This window comes from Diaphorina citri, unplaced genomic scaffold (assembly GCF_000475195.1).
Source record: "Diaphorina citri unplaced genomic scaffold, Diaci psyllid genome assembly version 1.1 scaffold89, whole genome shotgun sequence".
NCBI lineage: Eukaryota > Metazoa > Arthropoda > Insecta > Hemiptera > Psyllidae > Diaphorina > Diaphorina citri.
Genome location: NW_007377526.1, coordinates 719 through 16753, shown reverse-complemented (window position 1 = coordinate 16753; position 16035 = coordinate 719). Strand labels below are relative to the sequence as shown.

General features: G+C 38.3%; 2 protein-coding genes across 3 annotated transcripts in view; both read left to right on the top strand.

Annotated features, from left to right (window-relative positions):
* The window catches only part of LOC103524231 (something about silencing protein 10), a 16677-nt gene extending 12642 nt beyond the window's left edge, over nucleotides 1-4035 (top strand). The window contains exons 2-10 of the mRNA XM_026833336.1: nucleotides 1-56; nucleotides 347-506; nucleotides 929-1125; nucleotides 1480-1492; nucleotides 1858-1867; nucleotides 2033-2356; nucleotides 2568-2933; nucleotides 3195-3340; nucleotides 3670-4035. Of these exons, the coding sequence (XP_026689137.1) occupies nucleotides 43-56; nucleotides 347-506; nucleotides 929-1125; nucleotides 1480-1492; nucleotides 1858-1867; nucleotides 2033-2356; nucleotides 2568-2933; nucleotides 3195-3340; nucleotides 3670-3759 (1320 nt within the window). The 5' untranslated portion in view covers nucleotides 1-42 and the 3' untranslated portion in view covers nucleotides 3760-4035. The remainder of the gene's footprint in view (nucleotides 57-346; nucleotides 507-928; nucleotides 1126-1479; nucleotides 1493-1857; nucleotides 1868-2032; nucleotides 2357-2567; nucleotides 2934-3194; nucleotides 3341-3669) is intronic.
* LOC103524224 lies at nucleotides 3838-5539 on the top strand. 2 transcript variants are annotated; one of them, XM_026833352.1, is made up of 2 exons: nucleotides 3838-4081; nucleotides 4340-5539. In XM_026833352.1, exons 1-2 carry the CDS (start codon nucleotides 3991-3993, stop codon nucleotides 5491-5493), a joined length of 1245 nt encoding a protein of 414 aa, XP_026689153.1. In that variant the 5' UTR covers nucleotides 3838-3990; the 3' UTR covers nucleotides 5494-5539. The 2 variants fall into 2 exon arrangements, with proteins under 2 accessions (XP_026689153.1, XP_017305025.1); XM_017449536.2 differs by having other exon boundaries at nucleotides 3838-4339; nucleotides 4598-5539.
* Nucleotides 5540-16035: the final 10496 nt, after the last annotated feature.

The following is a 16035-nucleotide window of genomic DNA, read 5'->3' as shown; positions in this document are numbered from 1 at the left end:
GGTCCACAGTATACCAACAACTTACCAAATTAAAAAATCACCATGGGGAAGTCAAAGTAAGTTTTAACCTGGTTCTAGAAATGTCAGTTCCACCATCAATTTCCAAAAACACAGGAAAAATGAGAAAAACTAATTCTTGCTCAGACAACCTCAAAGTTAAGGTTAAGTAGGTACTATAAGTACTAGCAAGCTTGTAGGTAATGTGAGTAAAATTTAGGTAGGTAGATAATGGGAACTCTATTAAATTACCCTTCATGTTTTTGAGTGTAAGAGGTACTCTGTGAGCTCATGCGCTTATTAAGATCATGAGAAGTTGCTTACTAACAAAGTGTCATTTTGATTTCAGAAAACGGAAAAGCAATGTTCCAAAGGCAACCCCAGTTGATGATGTTGGTAGTGACGCTGAAGGTCAGATTAGATTTAGTGACTCTGATGAAGATGCTAGTGAGAAGATATTGCTTGATGAAGTTCTCAAACCTAAGAAAAAACCAATGTTTAATAATCAAGTAAGTATGTGTGTTATCTGTCCCTGTAAGTGGGTATTGTGTAAGAAAGAACCAAGAATAAAGTTTAACATTGGTTTTAATAGGAAATTTATAAAATGCTCAAATCTAGGTACTTTCCAACTATTTATAGATTTTGATATGGTACTAGGTTTTTCTAGGTGAAAAGGACTCTCACATCTCAAGCAGATGTCCAAAGCTACAAAATAGGGAGCTGTGTAAATTTTTAGGACATCAGAGGTTCATAATAATTTAAAATTTAATTTCAAATTGTCTCATGTCTGGTGGTTCAGATCATAAATTTAAAACTTAATTTTGAATTGTCTGGTTCAGATCATAGACATAGACAGATCATAGAAGTTTGAAGCTTAAAAATATTTAAGCAGTAATTCACTCAACTGTAAAACCCTTCAATTGTTTTACAGGATGAAACCTCAATTTATGGAATAGAAGATTCTTCTGATGATTTAGACGAGGATGATGAAAACGAAGAAGAGGAGGAAGAGGAAAATGATGGTTCCGAAGAAGATGAAGACATTGAAGATTCAGGTGCCGAAGATGATCAGGATCTGAAAGATGAACTGGCAGATAGTGACATTGATGGCATGGAGGAGGATGATTGGTTTTATTTCTAATGCTGTTGGTATTTTGATAGAATATTCTAAGTGACGGGGAACTTTTAGTATGTAGGTTTCTAGTAGGTATTATTTGATGGTTACTGGGTGTTGCGATAGATGTGTTCATATGTTTGGGGTGAAAGTTTTGCGGGGTTTGAGTTTGATGGGTGGTGAGGGGTGTAGTTGGAAAAGTGTTGAGGATAAGATCGTCTCCTATACACGAGTCGTCAGGGGGAGTCGAAAATTTTGTCTGTGGGTTGTGAAGGGTGCATAATTTCGAGGCAATATGTCTTGGTTGAGGACATTGTATATTGGGACCTCCCTATGTGAATGTGTTCTTATGTGGTTGTAATTTACAGGTGTGTTTACATTGTATATTAATTAATAATAATGAAAGTGTAATGGTGGATTTCACCAACCTTCTTTCTAGCCTCAAACAGCTTGTTAGCTTAACAGCCCTGTTATGCCAATACAATTTAAATTGAACTTAACTGGCTGTTAGCTTAACAGGAGTTCTAATGACTGAATAAATATTGGTGAAATCCAACATAAGTGTTCTTTAATGGCAGAGATCTTGACTTGTTCAACTTAAGAGCTGAAGTAAGACCAAGAGAACCCTACATTATGTATGTATTATTGTATTACAAGACAATCTTTGTGTTCATATGGAGGTAAGGCACTGGTAACTATTCTGCTCAAACTGATTGACAATGAGGGTGTGTATTTCTCCTTTCCAGATAATCAATGGTGTCTTTGATGAATAAACATTACAATTAATTACCTATTAATTAATTAAACTTTGATAGAGATCTAGAGAGGGGGATCTGCTCTTACCATTAAATACTAGTGTGTATAATAGGTTTCTTGGAAAATCTAGGAGGGTTTGTAACCAATTTTATTTATTTCTCCAAGGTTTTCTTGAGGAAGAAGATGAAGTGGCTGCTGATCTGGAAGAGCAAGAAGCAATGGCCATACAGAAACGTCTCATGTCCGAGATAGATGCCACAGATGATGTGTTTGAGTTCCTGGTTCAAAAACCCAAGGAAGAAGCTGGCAAGGACAAGCAAGCTATCGACCAAGTTATTAGCAAAGACCTAAGTGAGATGAGCAAGAAGGAGAAATTGCAACTGCTGGAGAAAGAATCTCCAGAGTTCCAAGGTCTGGTCAATGATTTCAAAGAGTTGATGAAAGATGTCCGATTGCATCTGCTGCCTGTTATTCAACTGTTAGAGAAAGGTAGGTTTGCTTCAGTAATACATAATACACTATAAATACCACTATTACTTTGCAGGTTTGCATGTCAGTAAATTAAATTACAAATTAATGGTTTGCTTGTCAGCCTAGTTAGCTTGATTGGTAGCGCGTCTGCCTTGTAAGCGCTAGGCCGCGGGTTCCTAATTGAATTGGCTAAGCCTTACACTTATTTAATTTCGTTACGTGTTTTCAGGCAAAATCCCACCTTGCACCGCAGGAGACAGTGTTCGTCTCAGGTTCGAACTTATTCTCAACTACTGCACCAACATTTGCTTCTACCTCCTCCTCAAACTGAAACGACAATCTGTCAACCATCACCCTATTATTCATCGGTTAGTGGCTACCAAACAGCTGATAATGAAGTTGGAAACCATCTATCAGGACCAGTTGTTACCTCAGATTGAACTGATATTGACCACAGATAACTTGGAAGTGCTAATAGATCCTGTGCTGCTGTCTAATCAAACATCCGAGGAGGAGAAGAAAGAGGATCCAAAGAAGAAGAAACAGAAGAAGTTAGACTATATGGAAGATGAAACTGTGATGGATATTGACCAAGGTAATATTACCTATTACTTCGTACCTACTTGCTGTTTATTTACTAGTTTATCAGGAACCTCTATAATTTTGTTTTGGGTCTTTTTATTAAGTCTTAACTTCTCACGGTGTTAGAAGGATTAAGGTCGAAACCCTTTGGGCACCTAGAAATAATATCTGGGCTTTTTAAAGATTTTGTGGCAGAGAAACTGTCCATTTTGAATTGTCCAAGCAGGAGTTCCAAGCACTAATCATTCGCAATCCTTTCTCTTATACATTTTAGATGAAGATACTACTACGAAACGTGCGATCACGTATCAAATAGCCAAAAACAAAGGCCTGACACCTCATAGAAAGAAGGAGCTTAAGAATCCTCGTGTCAAACATAAGCTGAAATTCCGCAAGGCCAAAATCAGAAGAAAGGGCCAAGTAAGTTCCTTTTTCCTATTCTCAACGTACAACGTGGCGAAATAGCTTTGAAAGGCGATTTTACTGCATTTTATCTTTGTAATGAGCTATTTTATACTAATTGAGAAATCTAGGTAAATAGTAACTAAAATATATAAAACTCGGGGGTTACAAGCTGTTTTTTTTGGGCCTTAGTGCAGAAAGTCTCTATTTAATGAGAGACTGATGCTACGTTTTCCGTTTCCTTTCCGTGTTTTCGTTTTCCATTCAATCCAATAGTTAGAATGGACGTCCACAAAGTTACCGTGTCTTCAATCAAAACTGATGTGATAATTGAAATTGTGTTTCAGGTTCGAGAACCGAGAAAAGAATTGGAAAGATACGGTGGCGAGTTATCCGGTATCAAAGCGTCTGTTCGGAAGAGTATTCCTATCAAATAAATGGAGTTGTATATGTCTCGCTATACCTACTCATGTATGTATCAGATTGTATCACTTCAGATATATTAGATTGTACCTATCCTATCATGTTTTAAACCTCTTGTAAGGAACTAAATCTCTCTCTCGCCCCCTCATTACTCTCACTATTGTTCTCTCACTCCTCACATACTGTACTATTCTTTGTTGAACTTATCAGATGGTTTTGATTATAGAATGATAAGCTAGTCAGCAATGAGACATGCACGCCGGTGCATGTTGACAATGAAATGTTCGGGCCCCGTGACTCGGGTGTGTTTGTTTCTAGTAGTGGTATCATTAGGCGGCCTAGGAAATGCAGAGGAGACAACAACCCCCATAATGGATAACTATCAATTCATCATGAGTTATTTCTGGCAATGGCCGACCTATCCCCCTGATTGGCCTCCTGATGTTCCTACCACTACGTTCGTGGTTCCTGTCATCTCAAACCCTTCCACACCATTCCGTATTCTGAAACTGATCAAGGATAATGATGAAGAAATGGATGCGCTGGAAGCAAGATTAGAAGCTTACAAGCAGTTCTGTGAGTTGAATAAAATAGGCCTAGGAAATGCAGAGGAGACCACAACCCCCATGATGGATAACTATCAATTCATCATGAGTTATTTCTGGCAATGGCCGACCTATCCCCCTGATTGGCCCCCTGATGTTCCTACCACTACGTTCGTGGTTCCTGTCATCTCAAACCCTTCCACACCATTCCGTATACTGAAACTGATCAAGGATAATGATGAAGAAATGGATGCGCTGGAAGCAAGATTAGAAGCTTACAAGCAGTTCTGTGAGTTGAATAAAACAGAGATTGAATTCATGAATAGAACACGGTGGTCATTAGACGAGGCACCAGAGTACTTCTCTTGTCTGGCAGACATTCGAGCTAGAATTAAACTCGAGAAACAAAAGTTCAGAAATGGAACCTATCTGTTACGTGACATTAAAGAGATGAAGAAAAAAGTGCGAAGTACTCTCGTGAAGATAGCAAAAGCAAAGAAGAAGTTTAGTGACTATATACCAGAGTTTACATTCCAAACACGACGTGCAGAATATTTCCAACTGGTTGAGTTTGAAAAAGAAGCCAAGAAGGTTCGCAAAGTACATAAGCTACGCATGCAACTCTTGACAAAGTATCACAAGTATTACCTGAAACACTACAAGCCTACGAGTACACGAGGTCCCATCCAATATGAACACCTACCCCGTGGTTTACAGGAGCTCGTAGATGCAGGCAAGTTCAATATTACAGGTATTATTCGTCCCAACTATATTACCAGGAAGGTCAGACTAACCACGAACCTGGAGGCTATCTTCCATAATATTACAACGAAGAAATGGAAACGACTGACGGGTCCAGAGTTGGAAGAAGCTATGCAGAAATGGAATAGGTACACGCCACACATATACTATAGGAAGTTCAAGACCACGACACCTTGGTCTATCACGGTGGCGGTGAAGAGAGAAATGAACAGAAGGAAATACGAGAGGATGATGAATAATCTGAAGAAGAGAATAGCTGCAGGAGAAACTACAAGAAAGCTCATGAGGTGGATGCAAGCATTCAGGAAGAACACACCAGTGCGAAAACATAAAACACCTAAGCCTCCGAAAGAAGTTACAAATAAACTTAAGAAGAAAATTACACGGAAAACAACTCCGTTAGAGAATGAATTTGACAGATCCCACCAGTATCTGGATTAGGTACAAATTATGAAATAAAACATGCAAAGTGTAAATACGAATACTATGAACTGTGTTTTCTTTTGTATGCTACATAAATAAGATCAATAAGGTAATGAAGAATAACGTCAAGGTCGTGAAATTTTAGAACCAATGACGACCCTTCGATTTTTTCTTCAAAGGGGGTAGACTATTGTCGTGATAAAGAATTTCCAATTCATTATTTTATTGATTTTGAGCTATGGGTATAAAATGTCACAAAAGATCTAACCAGGTCGCAGTGACCAAGGGCGTTTATTAAAGCCGATGGCCCTACCTTTACCAATACCAATATGGGTATAAAAAGCTTTTTTAATGTCATTATAGCCCCGAATTTTTGGATTATTTTTTACCTTCCCAGACTGAAAACAGTGGAGCGGAGAGCAAAGAATACACAGCTTTTTGATCTCAGTTCTATGCGGTTTAAAGTGGTTGCTTCCCTCTATCTGCTCGATGTTCTTTGCTTTATGCTCTTAACTCCCCTCTGTTCTTTAAGTTTGTAAGTACAGATAAGTTTGTGTATTTACAGAAAAATTTCCATGTCATTTCCATCCATATCTATTAAATGTCAAGCAGTTATGGTGGATATGTTAGGGGTCTGTAATTTCTCATTTGGAGAAAAATAAAATAAATCATGAGTTAGGTATACTGTCATTGAAATTTATTTAACTGAAAATACTGAGGAGAGCAACACTACCCAAAAAGAACCAATGTACATTATCGGACACGAAATTGATTGCCCTCTTATAAGGACATCGTGGTTCTCCATGCACGAATTTTTGGATGATTATTTTTTACCTTCCCAGACTGGAAACAGTGGAGCGGAGAGCAAAGAATACACAGCTTTTTGATCTCAGTTCTATGCGGTTTAAAGTGATTGCTTCCCTCTTTCTGCTCGATGCTCTTTGCTTTATGCTCTCCGCTCCACTCTGTTCTTTAAGTTTGTAAGTACAGATAAGTTTGTGTATTTACAGATAAATTTCCATGTCATTTTCATCCATATCTATTAAATGTCAAGCAGTTATGGTGGATATGTTAGGGGTCTGTAATTTCTCATTTGGAAAAAAATAAAATACATTATGAGTTAGGTATACTGTCATTGAAATTTATTTAACTGAAAATACTGAGAAGAGCAACACTACCCAAAAAGAACCAATGTACATTATCGGACACGAAATTGATTGCCCTCTTATAAGGACATCGTGGTTCTCCATGCATGTGTTCTTCATGTTCTTGCATTCTATATTGTTCTTGTTCTTGTGGATCAACATGCTGTTCCCTATGGAACCTTGCAATGTGTTCCTCTAAACTTCTGCTGTGGTTACCCTCCAATTCATGGAACTCCTTCTCATGCTGCGCTATAACAGGGTTGTATTGATTAGAACCGTGATACTTTCTCTCGTGATCCCTAACATTGGTAGATCTACCATGATGTTTGACTTCATGTTGGTTCAAATCACCACAAGGTTCGTTCTCATTATTATGATACTTGGCTTCATGTTCATTTAAGTTTCGAGTGTGATGGTTTGGATCACTGCCATGGAATTTAGATTCGTGTTCTGTCAGTGATTCACTAGGTTTTGGTTTGCCATGGTAGTTTGCTTCATGATCTTCCACTTTGGCACTTTTGACAGCATCTGGGCCTCCGTGATATCTGACTTCATGCTCGCTGATGGAGCTCCAGGTTGTTACCTCAAACGTCTCATGGATACGATACTCCTTCACTTTTACAACTTCATCGACTTTACTATTGTTAAATAACTTGGCTCCTATCTTACCAACATTGGCAGCAAGGTCATTGATTCCATCCATAATCTTACGCAGACCTGAACTATTGTGGAAATCTTCCAGTGGATCTAGAATACCACAATGGCCGCCCCAGACATGTACGAGAATTACAAGGAGACAAAGCGGTAACTTCTGCATGGTTGAGTGGCCGTACCGGAGTTTGATGGGCGAGAAACTGATTTCTAATTCTAATTTTCCCCAATTATTACTTCTCGAGGTGAATCATTGATGTCTTTCCAAGGAACTTACAAGACTCTTATCATTTGCAATCATAATAACATCAAGAGCAAAGACACTGCCACTGTATTCATTGTAATACCTTCGCGCATTTTGCATTTAAAAGATCCTTGAGGGGAAAAATTGAACCGTTTTAGTCTTCTAGTAGTTTTGCATGGAAAAGATAAAACTAACAAAGTATAAGAACCAGACCTACTTAAGGAAATTTGTAAATGATATTAACTTTAGTATGCCAACATTAATGAACCCATCGTCTAAATGAAGGTCTTATGGAAACTAATTTTCTCTAGATTCCAAAAAATGTAACTTCCTCCTTTCTTTCGGTGAACTCTGTATATGTACTAGCACATAATTATAATACAGGGTGTCGATAAAGTTTCACTCCGGCCTAGATTGTCAAAAAATACTACAATACCTATCGAAGAAAAAGAAAATCTGTATGCCTTTGATGTTTGATGTCAGGGAAATCATTTTTGAGCGAATCCCCTCCTTGACAATTTTTTAGCACAGTCTGCTTTTCAAAAATCCTGCTAATGTACCTGTCAGATAGAAAATACCAAACAAAAATTTGAACAAATTTTAGTATGTTATTGCATTCGGTTTTTGGGGGGTAATAGACATAGACATATTGCTTCTGTTACATGTATTACCATAGTAATTTAATTTTCTTCTTGAAATATAATTTTAAAGTGTTTGTGTTGAGTCTAATGATGGGAAATAGTATTGAATGTTCAAGTGGGAGCAGAATTGAGATGTTGCAGAGATAAGACAAATATGTGTCTCGCTCAGTCTTGTTCATTATGAGATTGTGGTTGTGCTTGTTAGGGCTCAGTGTACCATGCTTCTGTTCCTATAGTGATCAGGTAGAAGAGTCTTGGCTTGATTTGAGAACAGCCTATAGGAAATATCTACCCGACGAATGGACAGATGTGCCAGATCCTAAAAGTGATGAAAGCAAATCCATAAATGTGACAGCAATACTGATCAAGAGGAACAGAACTGACTTCGATGAAAATTGGTCTGAGCGGAGGAAAGATCGCTCCTACCCTGAAGATTCCGACATATCGGAGTCGAGAAGGCGTTGGTTAAAACAAATGAACTTTCGTACCAAGGATGAATACAGCTGGGAATGCAACTCCTCCGAATATCGTGAGTTTCAAGTATCTCTCGAGAAGAAGCTTGCTATAGAAGCAAACAGGACTGATGTGTTTGAAGATGATATCGATGACCTCTGGGATATGTACATGGCCAACAAAACAGCACCTCCTAATTTTCCTCTTGCTTACTCGCCGAGATTCATGTGTGATGCATACAGAAAATACTCGCTTGCCTATTACAACATTACAATCCCTACCACCAAACATTGGTTACTTGAACCCTTGACGGGATCTGATGGTATCCATTATGACCGAGCAATGGAAAGGATCAGAAAATACAACATTTCCAAGAATGACCCTGTAAGAATAGGTCAAATTGAGAGATACATTGAACATGGTATGAAAGGTAAGGACTTGAACAGATCTAAAGATATAGTGCGACATTTTATTTCTCTAAAGAGAAAAATGGGTGTCACACTAAACTGGACTATACCACCTTACTCCATTAGTAAAGAAGTTGAAAATATGAAAGTCCCTGATACAGTAGAAGTCATGAAGAAGTTTGAGAAAGGATTAAATGAATATGACGATCTAGGTGACTCTGGTTCTCCAGATTTTGAAAAACTATTGAAAGACGAGACATTCGAAGATAGTTTGGAAAGGACCACAACACAGAGGACCACCAAGAAATCAGTAAGAATAGTGACAAAACAAACAGAGGACCGTGGTACACCCTTTTCATTACCTTACAAATATGAATTTCCACAACGTGATAATTATAATCCTGAAACTACACCTGAAGACTCCCCGCCTGTAAAAAATCCCCAACAAACTTCAAGCAGTACAGCTCACGTAAAAGAGACACCTCAACCAACGTCAAGTGAAACCCCTCATGTAAAAGAAACACCTAAACCAACTTCAAGTGAAAAACCTTTGGAAAGACAAAATGTAGAAACCAAGCATAGTTCAAGAGAAAACCTTCATGTGCGAGATAGAGCTCAAGAATCTTCAAATGTTAAACCTGGAGAAAGAGAAGTAACCAAGGATATCCCACAAAACCAGGGACAGCCTGAATATACTGCAAATCCCAAGATCAAATTAAACGCAACTGAATCAGCTCTTAGGAATGAAAAAGATAGAGCTCAAGAATCTTCAAATGTTAAACCTGGAGAAAGAGAAGTAACCAAAGATATCCCACAAAACCAGGGACAGCCTGAATATACTGCAAATCCCAAGATCAAATTAAACGCAACTGAATCAGCTCTTAGGAATGAAAAGATACTGCATCATCCCGCAGTAAAGTTTTTACGTAAACATAAAAATAAATTCCTAATAGGTGGCATTGTGTGCCTTGCAGCTGCAAAGATTATTACATGACACCTAAAAATACTGCACTGATTTTATTTATGTACTAGCTGAATTCCGTCGCTTCGCTCCGGAATCCCGCTAGTTCATCCCGAGGCATGGCCAAACTTGTGGAAAAGGCATGGCCGAACTTGTAGTTATCAAACTAAAAACATAAACGAAACTCAAATATTAGGCGAGCGAGGAAAAGTTTTCTATCCCGCAGTCTCTGCACTCTGTGTATTTCTTATGGAGATTTCAGCGATCAAAAATTGATCATATCTCAGGATCGGTGTAGATTTTCGCAAAATCCTTTCTTATTGCACACCTAGACCATAAAAAGAATATTCCTACCAAATTTCAGCTTTCTAGGTGGTGTGGTTCTCGAGATAGAGCGATCAGTGTGTGAAATGTGAAATGTGAACTGTGAATGAGTGAATGGATCTTGTTCTTATAATATAAGACTAGCTGAATTCCGTCGCTTCGCTCCGGAAGCCCGCTAGTTCATCCCGAGGCATGGCCAAACTTCTGGAAAAGGCATGGCCGAACTTGTATTTATCAAACTAAAAACATAAACGAAACTCAAAAAGTTGGTCGAGAGCGGAACATTTCTCTCCCGCAGTCTCTGCACTCTGTGTATTTCTTATGGAGATTTCAGCGATCAAAAATTGATCATATAAATATCCACCTCTTTTTTTTAAAAAAAATAATAAATAACCGAATGGTTTGTCAAGCGTTGACGAAGTTGGTCAAAATATAAATATTTTGTAGTATGCCTCTCATCAGATGGGCGAGAAGAGACACTATACTTCCCATTTAGGTGCTGGGTCAACACGGGAACACCAGAAAGTAACCCGTTGAAATATTTGCAATCGAAAAACGAGTACAAATTTTTGTCGATGGTGGGATTCGAACCCGGGACCTTCTGCATGGCAAGCAAGCGCGTTACCACTGGACCAACCGTGCCCCCCATTTTAGAATTTGTTAGTTTTTGGGTTTCCATTTTACAGACTAATTGAGGAAAAGTATCGAAAGCCGTAAATTGCATTTTTTTTAAATTATTATTATTATTATTTTTATACCAAAAGCACCGGTCGCTATGGGCATTCATATTACATAGCTAGTGATTTTCCTCGCGAGGCTGAGTGGGCCCCGGCCCCGCAACATCCAGTCACGGAATCAATCATTTGCATTTTGCACGATATAAATTTTTGACCCCTTTCGCCCGCCGGAAATCGATAACGAAATACGTTTACAAGTACTTAGAGGGGTGTTGAAGAATTTGTTAGTTTTTACTAGGCTTATAGGGCCTAACCAGGAAAGGGTAACCCATCTTTAAGGAGTGGAAATGTTGACCTTAAACCTATCCCTATGGATTATATGGAAAAGTAAACAATAAAGACAGTAATTTTGTAGTTTTTACTAGGCTTATAGGGCCTAACCAGGAAAGTGTAACCCATCTTTAAGGAGTGGAAATGTTGACCTTAAACCTATCCCTATGGATTATATGGAAAAGTAAACAATAAAGACAGTAATTTTCAATTTTTATATACATTTGTGTGATACCATATGGTATATCTTTATTCTGAATGTAAGTAGTTAAACCAACATGAACTAGATAGTTAAATCACAAGAATTGGTGAGATAAATCAATGTGAATATTGTCAATATTGTGAATACTGAATACTATATTCTCTCTGAATCCTGAATGTTTTCTTCGCCTTCCGTATCCCGTATCTCTTCACATGGACTCACTAGAGATTTAGATATTTCAATGAAATCACGATATGTCGGGAATTGTGTCAACCGAGTTTGCATAATGTACTTTGTGACATACTTTGTACTTTCTCTTGTTCCTCCTTCTCCTCTTTAATAGTCAGCAGGAGAGAAAAGCGAAAAACACGAGAGCTCCGATGACCAAGTTCCTATTTTCCGATATGAAATTGGTTGCTCTAATATAGGGACATTTCTTTCTGTCCTCATCAGTCGGATACTCTTTATCATTAGCACAGACGTATTTCTTGAGGAAGGCGACCGTTTTCAGGTAAGGACAATTTTTGTCGCCCGATAATTTCGGTGGTGTTTCAACTCCCAAGAATAGTTTCTTCAGGTATTGCGTGAATTTCAAATAAATGCACCTTTGCTCGGGTGGCAGCTCTTTGTTATGTACTCGCCTTAATTCTTCTTTCTTTTCTGCGTAGAATTTCCTAAGCTCTTCAATATCTTCGGGCTGCACTGTACCTCCTCTCTCATGATACTTGTTCTCCAAGTTCTCGTACTTTTCAAATAGTTCCCGGAATACCTGTCTTTCCTTGGATATAGAGATGGGTTCATGTTGTGGTGGGGGTGCAGGTTCTGGGTTCTCCTCACAATACACATAACTATTTATAAGAGCTAAAGGCACAACTAAGCGCACCAAGTGAAACATGGTGTCTTAATGAGAGCAGACTGTTCAATCAGATTATTTTAGTCCACAATGTTACATAAGCAATCAATTATGCCAAGTTCGATGTTATAGACTGGTTGATGTCGATGAAAAAGAAAATGGCTTGTCCTAATTTAGCACTTTGAATGAACCATTAATAGCACCGTCGCCTTCTTCAGCTATGCAAAATTGAAATGTACTAATTACCTAAGAGCTTTCTTTTATCTGCGAAAAGTTGTAACATTCAGATGGTGTTACTGCGTTAGACTGTATTTTTGGATGTATTTTCATATTTTCCTTCTTGACTTTTAGAACGGACTCTTCAAGTATTGACATCTGGACAGTATAACCAAGTACCTTTTTATTCATTCGTATCAATCGTAGTCAACATTTGTTTCCTATCCGTAAGACAATTTCCCTTCTTTGCTGCTTAATTCTGTCCAAGTATTATACTTACGACATCTGAATTGCAGGGGGCAACATCTACTAGTCTCAATAAATACGGGGGCACAGCCTTCATGAATGTCTCTACCATTTCTCAGCTCCAAATTGCAGGAAATGTCAGTACACCATGGAGCTTTATTGGTTCCTGGTATGCAGAAATGGAATTAATGAGATGATTGAATAATAATATGATGATTCCTCTCTGAGATGGATAGTTTGACTAATATGAATGAAATGAAAGGCGTTCAACGTTCAAGCCTTGACGGAGGATTCTTCTATTGTATGATTTCATTGACAAAATTTTGGTTTGATACCTAGGGGTTTCATGTCATTGTCTGGTAAGTTTTTTAGGAACGGTTGTTTTATCCACCATTCGGCGACAGGCTGATAGTTTCATTCGTCCGGACCGCGAAGGTTTTTTCTTATTCTTTAAAAGCTGGAGAGAACCCTTCGAAGAACTGCTAGCTAGCCAGGCTGGGTTAGGGTTAACGTCCCCTAGCCAAACATCCTGTGACTGTTGAGGACTTGTGTTAGAACTTGAATTGTAGACATCCAGGACAAAAACTAGAGTAGGAAAAGACAAGTTAGCACCTATTACTCAGAACTCACCATCATGGCCCTTCATACAAACGCAACGGGAACAGGGCAATTCATCGGGATAGTATTTTGAATGTTCGTCGTACTTCTTCCCGCCCACATTACAGGTGGCTGTGGCTGCTGACTTGTAGATAACTTTGTAGGTGTCATTTGGATCTACAGGGGTGCTCTTGGCCGTGATGTATTTTCATATTTTCCTTCGTGACTTTTAAAACGGACTCTTCAAGTATTGACATCTGGACAGTATAACCAAGTACCTTTTTATTCATTCGTATCAATCGTAGTCAACATTTGTTTCCTAATTCCTTAACGGCTTCAGAAGCTTTCCACATAAGAGATGCTTCATTTTGTTGACTGGATCAATAGTAAGTTGATGTTTGAAAGTTACTCACAGCCCATGGATACTAAATTGGCATTCAAAGGGAAATAAAGTACCTACATATAGCAAAATCCAGACTTGATTAATTGGTGTCAATAAACCTTTCACAAGCCGACAGAAGTGAAAGGTCAAGCGGAATAGATGCTGATGATAAAGAAACATTTCATGCTGAGAAAATGAAGTCAGTACTAGTGTGGTTGAACCTGTTCTACATTCATGCAGTTCTCTCCAGGATAAGTTTTCCCAAGAATGTCTTCATTGAGATCCCTACAACAATCGAGGGGAACTTGGAATGCCGATATCTGGGAATCAAACCTAATTTCTCAAGCCAGGAGGCACTGGAGTGGGTGGATAGAGAGCTACCTGGCTACCAGAAGTTTGTTACCGAACAGATAAAACTTTCTGAAGAAGAAAGGAAGAAAAAACCGCCCGCTAAAATTCCCAAGACGGAAGAAATTTTAGAGAAACTGGGCTCTTGGGGTCACTACTATGACTGGGGTACCAAAGAAATCGCCAGTTGGGAACGAAAGAACCCACCGGCCCCCAACCAGTTGCCTTTAGTGGATCATTACAAGACACTGAAGGAAGCTGTGCTAGAAAAACAAAAGTTGAGAAGAGAAGGCAAAGACGGGACTGAACTGCCACCAGAAATGATTAAACAAAAAGAAGAGCTACGGTCTAGTGGATCATTACAAGACACTGAAGGAAGCAGTGCTAGAAAAACAAAAGTTGAGAAGAGAAGGCAAAGACGGGACTGAACTGCCACCAGAAATGATTAAACAAAAAGAAGAGCTACGGTAAGTACATCTGTCATCTGGTCTTCAAATGTGAAGTAATATTACACTTAGGTCTTCAACTTTGTGTTCTTATTTATCTGCAATAACTTTGAATACTTATGCACCTTTCAAAACGTCCCTTATTTCTTGTAAATTTTACAACAGGGTTGTATTGATTAGAACAGTGATACTTTCTCTCATGATCCCTAACATTGGTAGATCTACCATGATGTTTGACTTCATGTTGGTTCAAATCACCACAAGGTTCGTTCTCATTATTATGATACTGACACCAAAGCGAATACAATAGTCCGTCCCTTATAACTTTCTATTACTATTGTAATAATAAAGGAAGGACGGACTAAAAAGTGGGTAGAAAAAGTGGGTAATAGTTAGTAGAATTACATACAAATGTGAAGGAAAATGAATAATAATGAAAGTGTAATGGTGGATTTCACCAACCTTCTTTCTAGCCTCAAACAGCTCGTTAGATTAACAGCCCTGTTATGCCATTTTTTTTTTTTTTTTTTTTACATAATGTCTACACTTTAATTGGATTGATTTATCCAATTCATTTACTATGCATATTATTGCATATCTACAACTCGATATTCTTTAATTTTCTTCTTTTTTTCTTTTTCTTCAAATATTCTTGGCGAAATTCCGTGAAATTTTGAGCTTTCCAGCTCGAAACAAATTCCAGTTGAGGCATGGAATTTCATTCTCAATATTTGAAATCAGTAGTACCTTACTACTGTGGTAAAGGGACTCGTCAGTTCTATTGAATTCCAGAAGTTTTAAAATGAGCACCACACCTGAGAAAAATTAAAATCGCAATGCTTTTAACGTTAAGGCCCAATGCACACTAGTAAAACGCGTTTCATATGTCAATGCACAATGAGTTTCATGAAACTCGGTTTCACCAGTGTGCACTGCTCTGTGTTAACCTTATGTACGGGTTTCACTAGTTTGCGTTGCACCTCAAGAGATGTTTTGACTTACCTTCAGTTAGAGGTTTGGCGGGGCTAGGATTATGGATCACCTGATCGTCGGCAGCCGCTGAAAATCAATAGAAAACAATTCATCATCTAAACTTTTACGTGATAAAAGCTAAGCAACTGAGAACCTGTTCACCAAATTTCATCCCTGTATCACTCGTTGTTTTCAATGTCTAATGTATCAAAACCTATCTATGAAGTATTGATTCCATGCCCTTCTTAATCAAATCATTGTATCTCATTTTTGGTCGAATTCCTTCTGGTTGTAGTTCAAAATATTTTTTTGGCAGCCTGGCTCTAACGATCCTTTCATGTACCCAAACCATAAACAAAAGTGGACTGCATCAAGCAGAAAAGAACCATTTTTTGGGGCTCTTTGTCCCTACACCTAAGCCTCAGAGTTGTCTTTTTGTGTATGTAGTTAAGCTGGTTCCTAACT